This window comes from Styela clava, chromosome 3, assembly GCF_964204865.1.
Source record: "Styela clava chromosome 3, kaStyClav1.hap1.2, whole genome shotgun sequence".
NCBI classification, from domain to species: Eukaryota; Metazoa; Chordata; class Ascidiacea; order Stolidobranchia; family Styelidae; genus Styela; species Styela clava.
The window spans coordinates 25,224,961-25,245,882 of record NC_135252.1 but is presented as its reverse complement, the minus strand read 5'-3'; the positions used below and the strand labels follow the sequence as shown (position 1 = coordinate 25,245,882).

General features: G+C 39.4%; 1 protein-coding gene and 3 non-coding genes across 4 annotated transcripts; all 4 read right to left on the bottom strand.

Moving 5' to 3' along the window:
- Positions 1 to 4,102: 4,102 nt before the first annotated feature.
- On the bottom strand, positions 4,103 to 19,717 carry LOC120342403 (heat shock cognate 71 kDa protein). Its single transcript, XM_039411217.2, has 17 exons — positions 19,561 to 19,717; positions 18,133 to 18,227; positions 16,221 to 16,350; positions 15,781 to 15,887; positions 14,938 to 15,109; positions 14,340 to 14,419; positions 13,436 to 13,559; positions 12,773 to 12,926; positions 11,578 to 11,725; positions 11,126 to 11,296; positions 10,116 to 10,277; positions 9,338 to 9,464; positions 8,666 to 8,769; positions 8,038 to 8,160; positions 6,517 to 6,594; positions 5,292 to 5,436; positions 4,103 to 4,640 (listed from the first exon to the last, which is right to left on the bottom strand). Exons 2-17 carry the CDS (start codon positions 18,220 to 18,222, stop codon positions 4,564 to 4,566), a joined length of 1,992 nt encoding a protein of 663 aa, XP_039267151.1. The 5' UTR covers positions 18,223 to 18,227; positions 19,561 to 19,717; the 3' UTR covers positions 4,103 to 4,563.
- On the bottom strand, positions 10,506 to 10,721 carry LOC120343580 (small nucleolar RNA SNORA73 family). The gene has a single exon (XR_005569641.2). It is a non-coding gene; the product is annotated as a small nucleolar RNA SNORA73 family (small nucleolar RNA).
- LOC120343587 (small nucleolar RNA SNORA53) lies at positions 12,247 to 12,551 on the bottom strand. Its single transcript, XR_005569648.2, has one exon. It is a non-coding gene; the product is annotated as a small nucleolar RNA SNORA53 (small nucleolar RNA).
- On the bottom strand, positions 13,807 to 14,022 carry LOC120343581 (small nucleolar RNA SNORA73 family). Its single transcript, XR_005569642.2, has one exon. It is a non-coding gene; the product is annotated as a small nucleolar RNA SNORA73 family (small nucleolar RNA).
- Positions 19,718 to 20,922: the final 1,205 nt, after the last annotated feature.

Genomic DNA, 20,922 nt, shown 5'->3' with positions numbered 1-20,922 from the left:
GCTGGAATACGCGTGTTTTCATTAGTCTTGGGGTCTAAAAAGCGTTTCAAGCTACATAAAATTGATCATATTTTTTTTACATTTAAAAAGGGGGTTCGACCCGCAAAACCACCCCCCTGGCTATGCCATTGATCTGCAATATCCAAAACACAACCTCATCCTATCTCAACGTGATTCCACACTGACAACAACCATAAACAACAACCCGCTCAGCTGTTTTAGAATAATATAACGCATGAATGATTTCTACCCACGTGACCTCCGCTCCCGCAAAACTATTTATTACGTTCAACATTGTAAGTGCGCATTCCTCACCCTCGCTGTTCTGATAATAGCTTAGACCTGACATGGGCAAACTACGGACCGCGGACCAAATCCGACCGGTTTGCCCGACCCGTTGGCTAATTCAATCTGACTCGCCTGATGCCGTCATTTTGCCTCAGTTCCAAAAACCTTGCCCATCCGTGCCTTACTCACCATTCAAATAACATATTTACCTTTTCTCTGTTGCCAATAAGTTGGAATTTTACTCAGCTGCCACATTTCGGGGGGCTCCCGAAGTATGCGAACCAAGATGGCGGACCTCGGAATGTAATATGTGTACTGGGTTAGGGTTAGGCCATAATTTTAGGTATAAATATGACGGGAGGCTCTTGGCTAGTCTTCGAACTGATAATAGTACTAAAATAAGAAAAATTGGAAAAAAATTATCGCCTAACCCTAACCTGTTACCCATGTTACGTTCCGATGTCCGCCATCTTGGTTCGCATACTTCGGGAGCACACATTTCGGAGTATTTGCGGCTCCACATTTACAAGCAAGAACAGGCGTATCAAGCTATACTTTATATACAGTAGTAAATGTCCTAAACTTTCCCCGCATTTCGAAGATAAGTTACTCTCTTAAAGTGTTTGATGGATAGGGCCAAGCATGGGCAGGTGTTGCATCGTTGCGTGATTCTATAATCTGACCAAGCTTGGTACAATGAGTTAAACCTTTTCGCATTGGACTCGGAGTCTTTCTTTTATATAAACGAGCTTGCCTGGACAAACCAAGCCGTCTCCGCGTACTTTCTTATGAGTTTTGTTGTATGAAGTATTTAATTCGACTTCCTATTTTATTTTTATTCATTTGATGTCTCTGCTTGATAGCTAGTATTTTTTCGCGTCTCCCTTCACCATAAAATGCCATTTTTACACTATTCTACAATGTATATGTACGTTACGTACTTTCAGTATTGGTTAAAAGAGTAGATTGCTGGCTGACTAACTCTGAAATAGCTGAGACCTAGAAATACAGATAAACAGACCTGGAAGGTTTTTATAGTTCATGTTCACATGTGCGCAGTTTTCTTTTTTATTGTGAAACAGAGTTCGTTTGAAACCTTTTTATATCACGCCCTCCTCTACGAACAAAGAGCCACTGATATCTAACGACATGTAGAGAGCTTCTCACTATTTTCAAGAACCGCAATCTTTCCCGCTCCACATTGCCTACCCAATTTACACTCAGGGCCGGATTTAGACGATGAAGGATCCTTTTTGGACGCGTTCAGTGGCCATAACGATCGTTTCAAAATTTTGTTGTTATTGATTTTTTCTTCCGTCATTATCATCAGGCTATTACTTTTTTTTTCGCTATGACGTCATCAAAATTATTGCCATTGGGTGCCGCTACGTGTCCATATATTTGAGCATAGCTCTCTTGTTAATAGTGACGTCATGAACAAAATGACGTCATTATTTGTCCCATGTTGGCGTAAAATGTATTATACCACCATAAATGACTTTTATATTGCGTGAAATACGAAATTTAATCTACGGGATACGTACGCTAACCACTCAAGTATGTTGGATGGTAAGTTGTATTTAACAACACTTTAAAAATCGAAAGGCTGTCATAAAACGACATGTCATCAGAAAACCCGACGTCATAATACTCGTTTCTAATCGCAAGAGTTGGCGTGGTGGGGAGGGGTGTGTGTGGCCCAAATACTGATTAATATAGCATTACTGATAAATGAAGTTTTTTTTTGCATTTTTAAAATGAACAGCTCTACGATCGAAAAAGATCCGAAATATTGAAAAATATATTTCATTTTTAGATTCGTTGTTACCTAGATAAATTAGAACAGAGCTACTCAACTATTTTCACCAAAGGTCCGTTTAGAAAACTTCAGAATCACTGGAGTCCGGACATTCCAGAAAATTTACTTCATTAAATAAACGAAACTTCAAATGCAATATTAAATTAAATACAAGAGCAATGAATGGCTCACAAATATGGACACAAATGTCGCACATCGGTAGCGGTGTATTTAAATAGTATCAAAATCATCTGAAACTATAAAACGATGCTTAAGCTGCCAAAATAGACAAGCAGACGCGGTCCAAATTAAAAGGTCGAAAGGTTCGGATTCAGACCGTGGTCCGCCAGTTGAGTAGCCCTGAATTAGAATATATACATAGGGTGTCCATGAAGTCTTAAAACTTTTTAAATTGCAAAGGGAATTTATCGATACCACATATTGTTTCGGCCCTCACAGATGTATTAAAAGAATTGTAATATCTAAACAATTACTGGTTCTAAAACAACAAACCTGGTTAAGTGACTCCATAACAAAATTGTGAAGAGACTTTAGGGAAACCCTTTATATCTATATTTTCAAAAATATGTAGGTATTAAATTTATCAAACACCTGAATAAATGATCGTCCTAATGTAGGCTACTTGAGATCATAAATAACCACATCAACTGGTATCTCCCAACTTTCCTGCCACAAATATAAATGAAGCACCTAACGCGTCCTCCGAAATTTAATGTGAGCATTAGAAGAAATCGTATCGTTTTATGATAAACGCCATTCCCGAACTATCAAAGCAGACTTTTTTAGGATAGAATAGAATTCACATATTTATCCCGAAGAAAGCTGATACAACGGCTTAATCATATGGGGAACCAGCGCAACTCGTCCGGTTACAAGTTCATGACGGGTATGGGAGCTTTCGTTTTTGTCTTACGACTTATTTGAGGAAATATCATCGAAATAATTTTTAACAGGTAAGACGAATTGTGGTAGTGTTTCCCCGATTCAAATCAGCGCCATTGGTGTTGGTCCTTCGTATTAACGCACGGTCCGTTCGGATTACCTGGTACCCGCAGGATCTTAAAAGCCTACGAAACTATCCAAGATGCTACCGGTACTGTTAGCCTAACACCTGATTTTGGACTAGTCTATCCCGAAACAGTTTAACAGTGCCACAATAAACCATAACCTTTCTATTAACGACATATAATATTACCATAACTAAAACTGAACACTATGAAACGGGGCAACAGCCAGCACTACTACTTTATTCCGTCCAACTGAAACACCTGCAAGCAAAATATCAATTATGACGTCACTATAACTTTGTAATTACCCGTTGTTACGAAACTAAGCCAGAACTGGAATCGGTTTATATGTGAAAGGTCCAGATCAGCGTAGCAACGAAATCCTGACAGTTTTCGCCCTATATTACGGCTATATCGCGATCCCCTTTACACTGACATATGTGCTTTTATAGCTTTATTTTGCATGTACAATGCGTATTCCGGACACGTGAATAAATAAACTACCTTCTGGAGCAATGGCATTCTCGAAGTATGTGAACCAAGATGGCGGACATCGAACGTAGTATGTGTACCAGGTTAGGCCATACTTTCAGGTACAAATACCATGGGAGCGACTTAGCTAGTCGCCGAACTCGTCATAGAACTGAAACCAGGAAAATTTGAACAAAATTATGGCCTAACCTGGTACACATACAATGTTCCGGAGAAAGCAGTCGAGACCCTTACCCCGCTCCATTTCATGCAGTTCCTACTGGGGGACTGCATTTTTACTGAATTCGGCTGTGTAATGAAACTCCGCCGAACAGAATCAACTATAATTAAACTCCAAACAGACGAAATTATGCTCTGATACAGAGAAACAGCCCAGCACCACAAGACTGAAGTTTTCGAGTACATAAAGCTTCGCAAGGTTTCATTAAGCTTTGAACACATTTGAAAAACGCCACAATAGCCTCACCCCGTGCCTTTGTCAACACGTTAAAGGAAATACAACGAATCATTTTTATTGAGGAACATTCGAAACATCTGCGACATTTCGAAGGCAGAAACAACTTATGGAACAATTTTATGACAGTTTTGAATGACGGGTCAACCTGGAACACAATTCTTTGCACTCCCAGATGGGGAAACAAAAACTTTGTTTTTAGGATTTAAAATACAATGGGACAAATATTAATACGAAGTTTCAATATCACAGCTGGCCATTACATAAATTACTTCTAATTTTTGACAAAAAATGGTGAAATGGTTTTGATTTGTCAGTAGAAATCACCTTCAAGATAGACTCAAAGAATTATGCAGTAATTTCATATACATCATAACAGAAATTCTTCAGGCGAGCGTTGACTATATGGCAGAGAAGATAATTGTTGAACAAATTTTACAAAATCAGCTTCAGATTCACTTTTTTACAATAAAGTTATTCTAGTCATTGTGATGAGTAAATATTTAATCGACTTCTTCAATGGTTGGTCCTCCAGCGCTGCTGTCTTGTGGTGGGGCACCTCCTGCACCAGGGAAACCACCTAAAGAATGAAAAAAGCTTTGTTAAAAGAGTTAGACTCGGGAGTTAATGAAGATCTTCTCTAAAAATCGGGCAAAAATACAGGTGGTCCTAAACTACATAAAGCAGTGGTGACCGTACATTTGAACCCATGTGTATATCCGCGGGTTCAATCTATATGCGGGTGCTAAAACCCATGGGTTAGGGTTAGTATGGGTTCAACTATCCGAAAAACAAAAAAGATTCCATAGGTGCAATAGCATACAGGTGCAATTGTCATGGGTTCAAATGTACGTGAGTTCAAATGTAATGGAACCAAAGCAGTGGTTCTCAAACAGTGAGGTGCGCCTCACAAGGTGTAGGTAGACATTTTTGAGGGGACGCGAAGCTAATTAAAAATAAAAATATTTGTTGGATTTGATATTGCCCTCCTTATTTGTTTGTTTTTGAAACTTCCATTTACTCATTATTTACGTTCCATCCACATATTTTTAACGTTTTTTTAAATAAAACATACTTTCGTCTTGCTGTCTTTTATTTGTAGCTTACTGTTAGCTAGGTATTTTCGAGGCGGTCTTGGACATCCCTTTTATACATTGCAGTTAGAGACATTTTTTCTGCCTACACTACTTAAGCACTTCCTATTTGTGATAAAATGAGAAAGATGACGAACCTGGCATACCACCCGGCATTCCTCCGGGCATACCGCCTGGCATTCCTTCCGCACCACCAGCTGATTGGTATAGTTTGGTCATAATGGGGTTGCAAACAGATTCCAATTCCTTCTGCTGATGCTCGAACTCATCCTTCTCTGCAGTCTGTGAGGCATAAGAGAATAGGTTTTACATATTTATCCAGAGTGAGAAGTAGATAAGACTGCCTAACCAGTGTAATGGGCTAGCTAGACCACTTCATTCACAAAATTATATTGCAGATTACACCAATTAAGAGTATGAGTGAAATATGTAGAATTAGGATAGTAGGCGCTATGGTACTGAAGTATGGGGGCTCCCGAAGTATGCAAACCAAGATGGCGGACATCGGAACGTAACATGGGTAACAGGTTAGGGTTAGGCCATAATTTTAGGTATAAATACTACGGGAGGCTCTTGGCTAGTCTTCGAACTGATAATAGGACTAAAATAAGGAAAATTGGAAAAAAATTATCGCCTAACCCTAACCTGTTACGATCCGATGTCCGCCATCTTGGTTCGCATACTTCGGGAGCGCCGAAGTATGTATTGGAATATATTGGTTAGCAAAGGTGTTTTAACCAATATATTCTGATACCTACTTCAGTACCAAAGCCTACTGCCCTAATTTAATTGTATTTTACTCATACTGTCACTGTAGCATTTGCATATACTTATCCAGGGAGTGGAAAACCGATAAGATCCAGTCACCAGTCCATGTTGGGTTTGGGATTAGTCAGCCAATTAGAATAGGATTCACTTATTTATCCCGGATATGTCAGCTTAATTATATGACGAACCACGCACTCTCGTCCGGTTACCAGTTCATGACGGGTATGGGACAGGTTAGCCAGTTATTTGTTTTCAGTTGCATGGACTAAACAGCCCAATATTAGATCTCAAGTGAGATTTGATGAGAGAAAAAAGGTAGTTGGTTATGAGAGACGATGTTACTTCGTTTTGCCAATACATGGGCACAATGTTAAGTTACCTAATTGTCATGTAATGATAATGCCACAATTTCCCGATCTAATCGGAAAGTTCATGTAACATTTTAGAAATACTTCGCGACCCACAATAGGATAGTCACTGCTCAGTTTACTAAAAACTCCACAAATTTATTTTCAGAGTTGGATTGTCAAAGCTCATCCCAGCAGTGGTCGTTTATAAAGCGAACAAATTAGAAAGGATGACAAGACAGTTTACCTGGTTATGATCCAACCAATCAATTGTCTCCTTGCATTTGTCGAGAATCTGTTTCTTGTCGTCGTCAGAAATCTTGTCCTGAGAATGAACAAGGCAGTTATTTAGACGATACATATTTATTTGTGGGAGAGGAAAGCCGGTAAGATGGCCTAATCATAGAAATGGATTTTAATCATAGGATAAAACTTTCATATTATCCCAGGGTGGGGGAAAGGCTGTCAGATGGCCTAACTTGAAATTCTCTGAGAAAATAGGAAAGTCGAAAAATATGGGATAAATTTATTTTAGTCTGAAGAAAGTCTATACGAGATGACTTAATTTTAGGGCCAAGTTTTCTCTCCAGGGAGGATTTTGTGGTTCTCGAGAGGAAGTTTGATTTTAATTGCTGTAGTATTACTAGGATGTTTAAAACGAGTCGAATATTAGAATACATTCGAAACTTAATATATTTGATAATAGTACATTTTTGGATTGAGGAATAACTCAGAACTTTTATTTAAAAAATAGGGATATAAAGCCGTCAGACAAGTCGATCAAAACATACAATATATCAACTCAAATAATTTTCAGAATGTATTCGGAATAGTAAAATATTCATTTCTGGTTATCCCCGAGTATTAGTAATATTCTTTTTCATTCCTATCATACATATTTTCACAACTACTCATTCTATACAAAGATAGGGGTGCGGCTTGCATGTAACAGTGGTTAATCAATGACCAGTTTGAAAATGGTGTACTAAGGGTGCTACTGTAGTATGTGCACCAAGATGGTGTACTAATATAATCAAAAAAAAAACTTGTTGAAACTTTTGGAATTGTCCAAGTCATGTCAGTGTCTCCTGCCATACAAAAGGCAGGTGACATTGGTTTTAGACTCATTTATTATGGCATGTTGTCTGGCCACAATGATCACAGGAATACATCAAAGTGGAATCCTGCTTCATGCAATGAGTTCCCACTAGGGCAGTCTGTATTCCTATAGTATGTTAACCAATATGGCGGACACCCGAACGTATTATGTGTACCAGGTTAGAGTTAGGCCATAACTTTATTCAAAATTTTCTTATTTAAGTTCTATTATTAAGTTCTGGGACTGGCCAAGTGCCTGCCGTAGTATTTTTACCTGAAACTATGGCATAACCTGGTACACATACTACGTTCCGGTGTCCGCCATCTTGGTTCACATACTACGGTAGTACTATTTTATGCATAGCGAGGGAGAAACGAAGAGTTCAAAAATAGTCAAAAGTAACAAAAACGTTTGAAACACTGTACTAAGAAAAAGGGAAAGCTGCCTCCCAGGCATGACACGAGGTTTGGCGGAAGTGCGACTTGAATGTAAGTAACACTTGTTAATCATATTATTAGCCCATTGGAGATCTGAATACTTTCTCAAGCATAGCGAGGCAGGAATAAACATTTCTGAAAAATAAAGTAACGAAAAGGTAGAAACCACTATCCCAGAGGAAAGGAGAGTTTCCCCCAGTCGTGAAGTTTGAACAAAAACCACTCCTTTTACCTTCAATTTTTCATCTTCCACTGTTTGTTTGATGTTGTACGAGTACGACTCCAAAGCATTCTTTGCGGAAATTCGCTCCTTTTGTTTTTCATCTTCTTCCTTGTACTTGTCAGCTTCGGCAACCTTTGATGAATAGAAATGGAAATAAAGTTAATTTAGGAAGAAAATATCTTGGGCTCTGGGTTAGAAATTGTTGCAACTTGCTCCACTCAGGGACTCTAGTCAGTCATCATAGCTAATCTCAGAGGCCTAGACACAGCTGATAAAAGTTGTCATCATAGTGGTGCAAGAATAATGCGTGGCAAATGCCGAAGAATATACGGAATATGCCATGAATCACGACTATCATGCCACGGTCCACGACACAAAAGCCAGTCCGTGACAAATTCCACGACCCATGTCAGAAAAGCCATGGTGCATGACACAAAAGTCAAAGCCGGCTGTTACAATCCATGGCATAATGCCACAGGTCACAGTGAAAATGCCACAATCTGTGACAAATGCCACAATATCACGACCCATGACACAAAAAAAAGTCACAATGGCAAAAAGCCATGGGTGACAGCAAACATGCCACAGTCCGAAACAAAAATGCCACAGTCCATGACAAAAATGCTGCAGCACTTACCATTCTCTCAATATCTTCCTTGCTGAGTCTGCCCTTATCATTGGTGATTGTGATCTTATTCTCACGTCCAGTGCTCTTGTCAGAAGCCGACACATTCAAGATTCCTGAACAAAAAGTCAATGTTACATAACAGAAAGATCGATTTAAAGCAGGGGTTTCCAGAGTTGAACGCATGTCAAAATTGGCCAGAAGAGGGGAACGCCTGCAAGGGGCCAACACCGATACGTATAATTAAGATACCGAACTGAATTGTTACAAATAGATACATACTTAACTATGATAATGACGTAACAATTGGCAGCATCTAGAATGGTTAAACTACTTCAGTGGGCCATATTAAAGCGTTACGCAGGGCGTCATTGCCGCGTGGTTTGGGAACCACTGACTTAACGATTCAGATTTTCAATTCTAGCATTAAATCTGGATCAGTGATAAATCAAGTCAAGAATACCTAGATGTTAAAAATCGAAGAATCTTGAAGAAAATTTCTCAGAAAATACTAGGATACTTAGATACTAGGGATATTAGGAGTTGAAACAGACAGGAGATCCTAAACTCATTCAAATAGGCAGTGATATGCGTGGAGTATTAGGGGTTGAAGAAGACAGACGGGATATACATGGGGAGATCCCCTACCCCCAGAGTAACAAAAATTTAAATACAGAAACTTACCATTGGCATCAATGTCAAAGCAGACCTCAATCTGGGGAACTCCCCTTGGTGCGGGAGGGATGCCAGTCAACTCAAATTTTCCAAGAATGTTGTTGTCTTTGGTCATGGCTCTCTCCCCTTCATAGACCTGGAATTAGAAAACCATAATCAGGACATTCCGAATAGAAATGCATCGATATATCGGAGTTGCATCCTTGCATTAATTACATACAAAGTTAAAATGCAATAAAGTATTTTCTTATTAAACCGTTAGTAGCGAATCTTAAGTTTAGATTTGAGGTTGCGAGTTCCAGGATGTGTAAAATACCCCTTTTAAGTTTTTGAAGACTTGAAAAAAGTCAAGAGTAGCGACAACTTGAAACATCAGTGGCAATATTGGCACCTTTGCATTGGTATCGGACAATTATACACAAAAAAAGGTCACTTATGAAATCACCACTCAGGGACTCTAGTCAGTCATCACAGCCAATCTCAGAGGCCTAGACACAGCTGATAAAAGATGTCATCATAGTGGTGTAGGAGTAATGCGTGGCAAATGCCAAAGATTATGTCGAATATGCCATGAATCACGACTATACTGCCACGGGCCACTACAAAAACGTCACAGACCATGACAAAAATGTCATAGGTTACTGCATGAATGCCACTAAACAGGACAAAAGTGCCATAAACCATGGCTAAAATGCCACAAACATTGACAAAATGTCACAAATATTACCTATATGCCACAGAACACAAAAATGATGTGACATCAATCTTACATCAGCTTTTAACATACCTGGATGAGCACACCAGGCTGATTGTCCGAGTAGGTCGTGAAAGTCTGTTGTTGTTTGGTCGGAATAGTCGTGTTACGCTTGATTAGAGCAGTCATGACGCCTCCAGCGGTCTCGATACCAAGAGACAACGGAGCCACATCGAGGAGCAGAAGATCTTGCACCTGAAATAAAACTTTCATTTTGATCTCTGCATTTTAGTTTGCGATTAAACAATTGTTTATTTATGTAAGATACTCGAAGCTGCAAGAACCCACATACCAATGCTGAGAATCGACTGATCTGATGTGTATTTTTGAGGTGTTTTATTTTTATTTTTTTAAAACCATACAAACACACAAGTTTCACCAAAGTGAAGGAATTAAAGCGATCCCCGTTAGGAAAATTTTGATAACTGTCAGCCGCATGGTTTTTCTCCCTTATCAGCGCCCACTAGTGACTACAGGAAGATCAAGGAATATGCGACATTCCGAGCCGCACCAGTATAAACTGGGGCTCTGGATTGCTTTGTGACACTGTGGCTCAGAATATACACCACATGAGGGCGCTCCAACACCACACAGGCAGAGCCGAGAGGAGTTCAACCCTCCCAGAATACCTTGCGTCAACCATACGTTAAATATTATTTGTTCGTACAGATCAGAAAAAGACCCCGTGCAAGCAGAAACCTAATACAGGAGTTGGGGACAGTCCCCTCCCAATATATGAAAAAGTAAGAGAATACCCCCACAACAAGACCCTCAACATAGTTCGGGACCACCTATGGGAACCTCATGCAACAAAAAGTACAAACGTTGGGGACATCCTTCAACCCCAAAGAGACATCAATGAATGTGAGCTAGGAAATCAGATATGGAAAAATCTATAAACCGGATTTTGATGACTTCCCCCGGAATGACCCTGTAAAGGTTTGGGGTCATCAGATCGGATTCGTCTCCTGAGAAAATGGCAGCACCATAGTCGAGAGAGCTAGGGACATCCCCCTCCCCGAATATGAAAATAACTTAATTACCTCCTCAGATTTGTCTCCTGAAAGAATGGCAGCCTGTACTGCGGCACCATAGGCTACGGCTTCATCAGGGTTGATGCTCTTGTTCAACTCCTTGCTGTTGAAGAAATCTTGCAGAAGTTTTTGGATCTTTGGAATTCGAGTCGATCCTCCAACCAAGACGATGTCGTGGATCTAGGAATAGAATGCATGATGAAAATAGTCGATCAAAGCAAGGTCAAGCACATTTACTCAGAAGTGAGTACCTACGGGAGGCCAAGAGCCACTCAGAAAACTATGTAGAATTATGGAGGTGCATTATTCGCACTCATTCAAAAGTAAATGAGACTCCTCTCCTCTGAGCGAAGTAACGCCCATCACCGAAGTGCCAAGAGCAACTGAAGTATTAGACATATGGCAATGCAATACATGCAAGAAATAGGTTTGATGCAATGTTGAAATAAGTCGGAACAAACCTTGGCTTTATCCATCTTTGCATCTCTCAACGACTTCTCGACAGGTTCCAGGGTTCCGCGGAAAAGATCAGAGTTCTGCTCCTCGAATCGAGCACGAGTGATGGAAGTGTAGAAATCAATGCCCTCGAAGAGAGAGTCGATCTCAATGCTGAAACAGAAGGATTTCAGTTCATGACAGAGTTTCCAAAATTGGGCCCGGCCCCCCTTTCAAGGTCAGATGGTTTCCTAAATTGGGGCCAGGCCCCCTTCAAGATCAGAGGGTTTCCTAAATTGGGGCCCGGCCCCCTCCATGTTCAGTGTTTTTTTGGGGGCCACAATCACGGGTTTACTGTGCCACTTGATACCACTACATTAAATGAAAGTGAATTGACTGATATAAAGCAGTGGCAGCACAAACAAGGTCTTATTCAGAGTTGAAAAGGCTTAATACCAGCTAAAAAAAACTACAAAATGCCTAGACGAAAGTAATTAATAGAAGACCGATAACAACTCCGTAGCTTGTGCAGAGCCATGTTCAGAGTGAAATATAAAATAGCCCATTTGACAGCTATGAGCAACATCTAAAATACCATGACATTTACGTTAAAGTGCGGACAGAACTAAAGCATCAACACTGTAAGTACCAACCAGTAGGTGGTGTGAAAGAGTCGAAACTATTACCCATAAAGAAATGTCCGCTAATACAGGAACCCAGTGCTAGGAGGAAGCACCATCAATTACAGCAGTAGCAGGTATGTTATTATTGCACACTAATGACTCAAAAACATTCCATAGTACAACTTAGTTGCTGCGGCCGGGATTCCCCCTCCCCGACGAGATTTAACTGGAACAAATATATAAATGTGCCAGAAACCACATCAAGGGATGAGGGGAAACACCGCCCCGAATGATGGGATTAAAATATGGCAACGAAAAGAAGCCAGATAATACCAACACCAGGGATGCCGCGGAATGCAGATCTAAGGGAGTGTGCATTGCTGGCCAAATAAATTCTAACACTCAGAGCAGTGGTTCTCCAACGGTGGGGGCCGTAGACAATTATTTGAGGGCGCAACCACTGTTCTTAGATGTTCCAAAATGAGCTGGGTATAAAATAACCCGACCTGAATGTAATGATCGACATTTCAGGCCCGACCCGACCTTCAGAAATTACTTCTACCTTGCACCCACCCAGATAAAAAAAACTCTTCATTACCTGGCCTGAGTGGAAGATGACAGAGTTCTCTTTGCCCGCTCACAAGCCGTTCTTAAACGACGCACAGCACGTTTGTTCTGGCTCAGATCCTTCTTATGTTTGCGTTTGAACTCCTGGGTGAAATGGTTCACCATCCTGTTGTCAAAATCTTCGCCTGTGGTGAGAGAAAAATTTTAAGAGGCTGAATGGTTCATGTAATCACTTGTCAATTACGGCCTACTTCAACGGTTCCCAAAAGTTCACTTTTTGGTATGTAGAGTTAACTCCATTAATACGATAACCATAAAGCTACACTGCTGACTGCAATCTCGTGAGCTGCAGTTTCTTTGTCTGCTGAACAGAGTTTAGCAAACATGAGTGATTTTTTAGCATTTCAAAAAAATCAGGCAGAGATAACGAAGAAGACTTGACCTTTGTGCCCTCATTCCCTAGGCATACATGTTTTCAAACTTGGGACCAAATGATAATGTCAAATTTGGTTTTCTTGTCGTCATAACCTGGGATCTTATGCCAAAATTAATCAATCCTAGATAAATGATGGCTCACAAATAAGGACAGAAATGTCGCACATTGGTGCCAGTGCGACAAGCTGTATTCGGACCGCCAGTTAAGTAGCCCTGCTCATAGAGCACCCAATTTTATACACCATTTAACCAAGCCTACCTCCGAGATGGGTGTCTCCAGCGGTCGACTTCACTTCAAAAATTCCGTCTTCGATCACCAGGACACTGACATCAAAGGTTCCGCCACCAAGATCAAAGATAAGGACATTGCGCTCTGTTCCCACCTAGTGTTAATAAAGAAAATCAAATAACACTTTGTACTGCGCTCATGTTAAATTTACAACAATTAGTAAGTCATTATTATTATGGACACACAAGGCAGGATTTCCATAGTCATCTCAGGGAAAGAAGATAAAATGGCCTGATCATCCGATAGGATTTTACTTATTATCCCGGGCAGCCGAAGACCAACGAGCTGATCAATTACAATCTATTGGTTACCGCAACCTTATGTCGCTATGAATTATTTCAAACTGTCAGCCGCATGGTTTTTCTCCCTTATCAGCGCCCACTAGTGACTACAGGAAGATCAAGGAATATGCGACATTCCGAGCCACACCAGTATAAACCGGGGCTCTGGATTGCTTTGTGACACTGTGGCTCAGAATATACACCACATGAGGGCGCTCCAACACCACACAGGCAGAGCCGAGAGGAGTTCAACCCTCCCAGAATACCTTGCGTCAACAATAACGAGACTAAAATATTTGATCAGAAGACACTTTGATAAGGGGGAACCCAGTACTATGAAATACTAGGTTACTGTAGGGGAGATCCCCTCCCACTTGTATAAAAGCAAAATAGAAACTGCTGACAAATTTTTCTTATGTCTAACTAGAAATGCCTTGCCTAGTTTTCTTAACGAGATCCAAATTTCTTGCTACCAAAGTCTCGAGTCCATATATGTTCGTGATTTACAGTCTGGTAGAAATTTCTCCACGCGAATAGGATAGTATGCCTTGCCTAGTGCCTAGTTCTGAGTCAGCAATGATATGTAAACCCACCTTTTTATCCAAACCGTAAGCGATGGCAGCTGCAGTCGGTTCGTTGATGATACGAAGAACGTTCAAGCCAGCAATCGTACCTAGAAAAGAGGGATCAAAGGTTAATTCAGAGCTGGGCTCACAACATTTATTATATTTCGAAATCTTGTTTTAAGAATATTACAACTATTTTTCATGTGAAGTTTACCATTTTTGAGTAATTGAAGTCTCATAGCACCACCAAAACGTTTTTTAGGATCTAAAATTCCATGAATAAAATTTCGTCCAAAGTTTTAAATAAATTCAATGCATGATAGCATGAGATGATCATGTACTCTTGCATTTAATGCAGTCACATTGGTGGTTTATCTGAGGACCGTTATTTTGCAACAGTAATAGTTTTTGCCCAATTTTAAGATAAGTTGAGATAATCTAACTTTAGAAATGTACAAGAGACTTAACCAAAAATCAAAACTAAACAGGCAGACTCTAAAACCCAACCCAAAAGATGGCCGGCACCTGGGTTAAAATAGATCGCAGAAGTCTATTTCTGAAAAATGTGGCATAAGCTAAATTGGTTTTACTGAACTTACATTGATGCTAAGATAACAAAACATACCAGCGTCCTTGGTCGCTTGTCTCTGCGAGTCGTTGAAGTAAGCAGGAACAGTAATGACAGCGTTGTCAATCTTACATCCAAGGTAAGATTCCGCAGTCTCCTTCATCTTGGTCAAAACCATAGAGCTGATCTCTTCGGGAAAGAAGGTTTTCTGCTCTCCTTTGTACTCAACCTGTAAAGTTAATTTTATTCTTGTACTGTCCAGTGGGTTCTTTGGGCCATCTACTTTTTCTATGCTTTTGTGCCATTGTATCGGTATGTGTATAATGAGAAGATTTGGACCTCCTGAAGTATGCAACTTGAACTCTGGTTTTGTGTAACAGGTTAGACTTCAGGTTGTGTGACATCTTGGTGCGCATACTTCATGAGTACCGAAGATTCCATGGCAAGAGTAAAGATAACTATCCTAAGGGATTAAGAGTCATGCTGCAAATTAACACAAATATGTTCCAGTGGTCCTGAAGACTGCACCCGACAAGGGGGGCCCGTAGCCAATTTTTTGAGGGGGCATGTATTTTCAACATGTTTTTTGGAATAAAACATACTTTCGCCTTACTATCAGTTATTTGCAGCTAAAGATTCGGTCGCTAAAAGTTCAGTTTTCACGCCACCATTCACATCTTGCTGATTAGTGAATGCTAGGGAGGTAAACAAGGGGGTCGATGCTCTGAAAATATTATTTTGCCTCAATGTTTTAGCGGAAAGCGCATTACATTACGATTTCGAAATGAAAAACAAAAACTATGTATTCAAAGTCAGGAAGCAGCTTCGGTCCAAATTTAATATTCGAAAAGTCCCGGTTTAGACCGCGTTCCGCAAGTTGAGTAGCTCGCAATTGCCTACCTTAACCTTGGGTTTTCCACCATCAGAAATGACATCGAAAGGCCAATGTTTCATGTCGCTCTGGACAGCTGTATCCTCAAACTTACGACCGATGAGACGCTTGGCATCTAACAAAAAAGATTAAGCAATCAGTTTCATCGGTTCTAAAATTAACAAATTCTAATGTGATAGCAATCAGGGACCGCAGACTTGTCGATCTAGCGGAGTGTATCCTCTGACTGAAAAGCGACACCACGTGTCCCATCGCTAATTATTCAACATAATTCATCCAAAATCAATAGGTTTCTGGTCCGAGATATGATGAATGCACATGTAAAATTTGAAGCAGATTCAACCTCGCTTTCGTGAGATATCGTGTAACATACGAAAGTGTCTAACAGACAAACAAACAGACAAATACCTATCAACATACTTAGCGATCAAGATCAAAAATTTCTTACCAAAGACAGTATTGCTTGGGTTCATCGCCACCTGGTTTTTAGCGGCATCTCCGATCAAACGTTCAGTATCGGTGAAGCCAACATACGAAGGGGTCGTACGATTTCCTTGGTCGTTCGCAATAATTTCAACCTGTCATGAGAATATTGAGTGATTACTTGTCGGCTCATTCTCAGCAAAATATACACATCAGATGTAAGTGATAATGTTAAGCTCGGGACTCGGTAAGGGGGGATTTAAAATCAACTCAATAGTCTAGTTTGAGAAAACTTCCAGCTCCAAATCAATTTATAGTTGTGAAAATCAGAATTTCAGCTTTAGCTTTGAAACTCAAGAATATAAGATTGATAAAAATTTTGTCAAAATAAGCCTTTTTAATAGTCTATATTAAGCCAAAACTTTTATGTGGAAAGTTTTGACTTTGTTTTTTCGAATTTTTCACCTGGACAAAGAAAAAAACTTGCATATGGATGCAATGATATTATAATAAAAAATAATAATCCTATATCATTGGGTTCAGCATATTACGGTCGAACAAGCACTATTCGTGAAAAAAAAAAATTTAAAACTTTTTGAATTGTCCAAGTCATGTCAGTGTCTCCTGCCATACAAAAGGCAGGTGACATTGGTTTTAGACTCATTTATTATGGCATGTTGTCTGGCCACAATGATCACAGGAATACATCAAAGTGGAATCCTGCTTCATGCAATGAGTTCCCACTAGGGCAGTCTGTATTCCTATAGTATGTTAACCAATATGGCGGACACCCGAACGTATTATGTGTACCAGGTTAGAGTTAGGCTATAATTTTAATCCAATTTTCCTTCTTTTAGTTCTATTACGAATTCGGGGACTAGCCAAATGATTCCCGTAGTATTTGTACCTGAAATTATGGCCTAACCCTTAACCTGGTACACATACTACGTTCGGTGTCCGCCACCTTGGTTTGCATACTACAAGAGTACCAGGCAGTCGAGATTAGATTCACTTTTATTACATTTGAAGTCTTACCTTCAAAGTTCAAATTTTCATATTAATAATAATTTTTTTTTTTTTTACAAAAATCTAAAAAAAGCGAGCTCAGCCAAGCTTTTATCAAATACTTTGAGCCAGAACTTAGGAATTTTCAAGGCGTTACCCTGTCAAAAACTTTCAACAAAAGTTTGATAAGTTTTAAGTTGCCTTAGTCTTCTCAATTGTACTGAAGGCTAGCACGTGTTGAAAGTTTCGATTATTAAAATTCAGAAATCGACTGCTAAAAATTCACAACCAAGTGATCGCATGCGACTTCAATTATAATTATAAGCAAGTTTATTAAAAAAGTTAGTTCATTGCAACCCGAACCAATAATCCTCCCTTTGTTTGTCATATTTTGAATAACAGGGAGCACTAGGGGCGACGCCTGATGTTTGATAAGTAAACATTGTTACGCAATGTCATGCTGACTAATAATTAACAGATTGCGTAACCGTTTAGAACAGCATTTCATCACTAATAATGTCACCTTTTGAACTAAAATTAAAGGTTTGGACTGTTTTTATGCCACTTTAGTCTCCTTTACTCTAAATTTATTAGGAAATGACAAACCAGAACAACGTAAGCAGTCAAATGCTGCTATTTTCGCATCAAAATTTCACTAAGGCATAGCATATCACTATAAAAAAGGTAACGCCCAAACACAGTATCTGGTTTTATGCAACGAGCTTTTCCGGGAAATGCCACAGAAATGTTTTTCATACAATACATATGCTAGTCTTTCACTCTCAACAGAGCCACGTTCAGGCAGCAGTTGACACCTTGAGATATGTAACGAGCTACAGTTTAGAAAAGACCATACATTTAAGTCTTGAGGCTTCACTGCTGGGCTATCGTTATTTGCAAAAAACAATCTAAAACATATATTGTGAGCTCACTTTCCCATGCTGAAAGACTCCAACACAAGAGTAGGTCGTTCCCAAATCAATTCCAATTGCATTGACTTTAGCTTTAGTAGCAGTAGACATAATTTCTGAAATGAATAAAAAAACGTGAAAAAAAATTTAAATTAACAACAGGCATGCTATTACTGTATTACAGAACCTAAATTTTCTTCACAGACAGAGTGCTCCTATTAAATTCAAATATTTTTCTAATTGAATTGCTCAATTTGGATTTCCCACCATAATTCTTTGGATTCAATAGCTCTTAGTAGTTCAATGGTCGTCGCGACTTAGCTCAGATGAGTCTACTTTTGAGTAAGTTCAGTGATCGTCTGTAATTTCAGTACTTTGCTCAGAGATGAGTCTTTCCAACTTTTGAGTGAATGGAAATTCAAATAGCCTGAACAGCTAAGCGCATATAACATGTCTACTTCCAATAATGCCATGGCAGAATCTGACTGTAAGGATGTAATGCACCAGTACAGCACAGTTCTGATTCCAAAAATAATAGCAACATTACCAGCAAACCCGCACTGTGCAATTAAGTAAAAGGAGGCGCAAACTAAAAACATGACTATTGAATTACTCTGGAAAAATTCACGCATTTGAGAGTTTTGTCAACACATGTTGCGATTTGGCACACCCGTGCCAGACATGCTCGTATCAGAGATGAATGTAGTGTTTTATAGACCAAATGTCAGGAAGTCTTAAAATAGGAAAACTGTACCCTAATGAACTTTTTTTCCAGAACAGCAGAATGAGAATTCCAATTAATATTATAAAAGCCTTCAAATGAATTACACACAGTCCATAACTCGATAAATTCAGACGAGCAAAATTATTGATTTACATATTTCAGTCAAGTACAGAAAGAAAAAAACTGAATACAGGACAAGTTCTGAGGAAAAAAAATTGTTCTAATGTTTTTTGAACCTCGAAACATAATAAAATTTGAATTTCAGAATATCGGAAGGTAAAAAGACTTTCTGTGCTCATTTAGTTTTCGAAAACCTCTATGATCTTTTTAGTCAAAGCACACAAGAATAAAAAAAAACACATCAAAACACTGGTTTATTCCAGTCATTTGGAATTCCATATATTGGTATAAAACATGAAAAAAAAAACTGAGAAACAGTTCATTAGTCTGTTTAGAGGTTACTGCATTAAAATGATCAAGTACACAAGTATTAGCATATAAATTGCCTACACAGCTGTAAAGGCATAACTGGCGTTAGAATACTGCCATCGTTGAGGTGTTGTCATTTTCCAGTGAAAATCTGAGTTACTGTGACGGACAACATATAGGTGTATAGTGAAGATATTACCGTTGACAAAAGTGATTGAATAGTCTACTCACAGATTAAAGTAGGCACACAACATTACAAGACTCCAAACGCTAATAAAAACACAAAATATACTCACATTTTGGTCCTTTACGCTGATTTATGTTAAAAATTTAGATTTGCCGAAATTCAGCTACCGAACCGCTCGCCAAGAAATTTCCGAAGAGAGTGAGACAGGCTGAACGCGTGGTTTTGCCGGATATGTGCGAGTATAATAAGGAAAAAAAAATCACAAACTCTGAAAAAGGAGTGAGAGAATAGAAGATAGAAAGATGAGACGAGTGGTAGAAGAACGTAACAAGCACGTGCTCGCGCGTTCGAGAATAATCTTTGATGACGTAACATAAAACATGGCGGTTGCGAAATAATCACGCGCTGTAACGCTTCCCGTATTGTTTATGCCAGCGGTTTTAACCGTTTTTATACCCCAATATACTTAATCGTATTCATTTATTGTTATACGAAATTAGTCAAATTACTCCATTATACCCATTTAACGTGACGGCTGCTTTATATATTGGCAACTGGCTGTTCTATGTCTGTGTAGTAGGTAATGCACAACGAATGTCAGATTTAACGCCAAGTAGAATTCGTGCTTTGATCGGTTTACTTTGAATTTATTAACCCATACAAACATGGAAAGAAATTTACCAAAGGTTAGGAAAAGTTGGTATACTGAAACAAAGGCTTTCCGGAAGTATTCGTGCCAAGATGACGCACAACCTGAACCCTAGGCTGGTACACAATACACATACTATGTTCAGGTTGTGCGCCATCTTGGTACACATACTGCGGGGCCAATTGAATTAATAATAAAATGTAGGTATTAGTCTTACACACGAAAAGCGTACGCACAAAACAGGACAAGTCGAACCATAGACTGCAGCAGCGTTTCCCAAATTATGTTCCGCGGAACACTAGTGTACAGTGAGCGTCTCTGAAGTGTTCAGGGAAAAGGGATAAAAAATGCGACTAAAATGGCCGCCATGGCGATCTATGAAACGTGAAGCAGTCGCCCAACTAACCGTTCTATATCGCATCACCGACGGCTTAAAGCGGACTAACTAGGGTGGGGTAGTGGCATTTTCGTTAACCGTCGGCCTAGCATTTTGACTGTTTAGGTTCATTATCAAGTTTACAGCAATCCTTTTGGTTATGTCATAGCCAAATAAGTAGGTCTAAAGAATAAAGGCGAAAGGTCAACTCCTCTTTCTCCATCGCTGCCTGGTTTCACATTAGATGTAACATTAGAGGCAAACACTAAGTAATTGAAAGTAAACGACATAGGATAGGATTTACATATTTATCCCCGGGGAGAGGAAAGCCGATAAGACGGCTTATCCATATGACGAACCACGGCCTCTCGTCCGGTTACCATTCCAAGTCGGGTATGGGATTAGTTTTACTGTATTGTTTGTTTTCGGAAGCATGGACTTCGTGG

Excerpts from the sequence above, each read along its gene's own strand:
- LOC120342403 (XM_039411217.2), bottom strand. The coding sequence starts at position 18,222 with ATGTCTACTGCTACTAAAGCTAAAGTCAATGCAATTGGAATTGATTTG. Across the intron at positions 15,888-16,220 it reads CCCAAGCAATACTGTCTTTG|ATGCCAAGCGTCTCATCGGT; the intron begins GTAAGAAATTTT and ends CTTTTTTGTTAG. Across the intron at positions 15,110-15,780 it reads GTGGAAAACCCAAGGTTAAG|GTTGAGTACAAAGGAGAGCA; the intron begins GTAGGCAATTGC and ends TTAACTTTACAG.